General features: G+C 49.9%; 1 protein-coding gene across 1 annotated transcript; it reads right to left on the bottom strand.

The window, feature by feature from the left end:
- LOC116616371 (uncharacterized protein F54H12.2-like) lies at positions 1 to 1311 on the bottom strand. Its single transcript, XM_032378481.2, has one exon. It carries the CDS (start codon positions 1309 to 1311, stop codon positions 1 to 3), a length of 1311 nt encoding a protein of 436 aa, XP_032234372.2.
- Positions 1312 to 2701: the final 1390 nt, after the last annotated feature.

Raw genomic sequence — 2701 nt, 5'->3', positions numbered from 1 at the left:
TTACCCTTGGATGGTGTACATTACACGACGGGCGGCGTCTATCTCCATGACGTTGTTGAACTCTCCGTACAGCACTACTGTAAGCACCTCGGTGGGAGCTGTACTGAACGTTAGGTCCAGTGACACCGTGCCTTTATACTGTGGCTGAAAGTACCCGGATGAGGCGTTTCCTGCCGCTGTAAGATCGTAGACAATCAATCCATATCCCCCAAAGAACTCATCACGGTTGATGTTCAGGCCTTTTGTACGCCCCGTTTTGCCATTTATGCCTTCGTGCATCATGTAGTACAAGTCTATAGCATCCCCAGCAATGTTTTTGATGCTTGTGAAGGGGGTCTCAACACCATTCACCCGTAACTCAATGTTAGTAACGTTCGTCAAGAAGAAATTGTAGGGATTCTTATCGTAGTCCCCAGCGTAGGCAGCGTTAGTGATAAGACCAAATACCATTCGCTTTGGGATGAGTCCGTTCCACAGGTCATTGAACCTTTTGGTGAGTTTTCCGCTCTCAACCTGCTCTGTTTTAACCACAGCTGTGGTCACAGGGTATTTGGCTAATTTGTGCTGGACCAGTGCAGTGCCATGAGTTAGTCCTATAGTATCTGTTGGGGTAACGTGATACAATCGGAGGGTTGAACCTGGTGTTATGACAAACTTCCCACTTCCCATAAGGGCAAAGGCTGGCGTTGCCATCTCCAACCTGATCTTCATTGGGACACCACTCAACAAGTATCGCCCACACTTGAAAAGATCAACATCTAGGTTGATGATTAGGCCAACCTCCGCACTCAGGGCTGTGTAAGAGTTGCGTTTGATCAGGCCTTTGTTTGTTGCCCCAGCACCCGTTACAGCGGTGACGTCCATTTTGCCGGCTGTGTCTTTATGCCAAAGACTAAGGCCTAAGAAGGAGTCTTGTCCCTCTCTGGTGTAGTTGAGTAGGTTACTAATGTAGGCTTTAAACGGATACGAGTCCGTTTGTAGAGTGATTGGCATATTGTTCAACTCTACCTTGACTTGTTTGAACAAGGAATGGCCAACATTGTTCACAAAAGTGGCAGCCTCGTCGGCCGTGAGGTTCTGGTTATTGGTCTTAGTGATCTTGACTTTCAGTTTTATGTGTGTTTTTTGAAGGTCAATGTAGGTGGTAGTAGGATGAATGTACCACTCAATGTGGTTGGAGCTCTCATCGCTGGGTGTGTAGGGTATAAACTTCCCATCTTTCAAAGCGACATCCGTGGCTGGCATAGTGAACAATCCCATACCGGGGTTGGCCACTTGCTGTGACCCCTCGAGAACATGCGCAGTACTCATGGTGTAAAGGGAGCTCTTCTTCGTGGCAAGGGTGGGTATGAACTGGGGGTATGACGTCACTTGTAGACAGTTTTATCTTTTTTTTTTTCTCCCTAGTCGAAGATATCCATAGGTCTTCTCCCACCCCTTTGACGTCTGTGAGAGGGTGTGACTTTACGGCGCCGATGGCTTCTCCGAGGTACCCCTGTGGAGGGGGCGCCAAGAGGTACAGTCTTTGGCATAATTTTCACTCTATGAGCAATTTGTCTCCCCGTCTTGGGGGAGGTTGTCCCGAATGTTGTATGGCCAATTGGAATACTCCCCGAGGCGTCGAAGGGTAAGTCTGTGTTGAGTGACCCAAGGCCACCCCCAGTTTGTACCACCACAGGGTAACCGCGGAACGCTTCACCATGGGCGCTCCCCCACCCCAATTGACCAAGGGGAGCACCTTGGAACGCTTGGCTACCCATCCCCCGTTGCTCCATATCAATGAAAGGGGGTGGGTTTCTAATGTCATACCCCCTTATTACACCAGCGTCGGCTATTGCATGGGAGCCGCGCCCTTGTTGTCCACCAAAGAGAGGACCAAGGATAGGGGCTAAGAGAGTTCCAGCTAACCCTGCCAAGAGGGGGAAGACCATAACTGTGCCTTGCGTCTAAAATGAAGTGTTACCTCGAAGCCCCCCGACAAGAATGGTATCGTTCTGCCTGTGTCATCTGTTATATAGAGGTGGATGTCGTTGATGAGTTCTAAGCGTAGGGGGAAGTAGAATGGTCTGTCGAAGTCCCGCTCCACACCTAGGTCACCAGGTTTCCCCCTGTCAACCATTACGCGTAATACATTCCGGGTACTGCTCCCTAGGATGTAGTTGCTGGCGGTGATATTCGAGTACAAATACATGTTTTGGAAAGTTTTGACATCAAAAACGGGGTGGGAACTGGATGGGTACTCGCGGACGTTTGTACTCCCTTTGGGGAGGGAGTAATCGAACACAGTCCATTGAGGTAGCAAATGTGAAGTAGCAGACGTCTCGGGTAGGCTTGGGGGCTCTCTCGCGGTGATGGGATAGTCAGGGGGAAGGACACCCCTTACCGCTAATGGGTGAGTAACGTCTCCTACACTGATTGGTGGTAATAACGTTGCGTAGAATGGCCCCTGGTCGGATAGGGAGGCGTCACTGTAGCCAAGCCTTGCAGCGAGCCGTCTCCGTATCAACACACGATTACCCCACCCCACTTTGAACACAACTTTCTCGTTGTACTCATCGGGTACCATTTCTAAGTCTAGGTAATCCTGTTGTAGCGCTTGCCTCGTGGTTTGCCGGGACATGTTAAACCCATCGATTACGAGCCGTAGGTTCAGTGTCAATTGCGACCAATTACCCATCTTTGACTTCAGAAGGGTCAACTT

Source organism: Nematostella vectensis, unplaced genomic scaffold (genome assembly GCF_932526225.1).
Source record: "Nematostella vectensis unplaced genomic scaffold, jaNemVect1.1, whole genome shotgun sequence".
In the NCBI taxonomy this organism is placed as follows: Eukaryota; Metazoa; Cnidaria; class Anthozoa; order Actiniaria; family Edwardsiidae; genus Nematostella; species Nematostella vectensis.
Note: the sequence above shows the minus strand (reverse complement) of the source record. Positions and strands in the feature narration are given on the sequence as shown.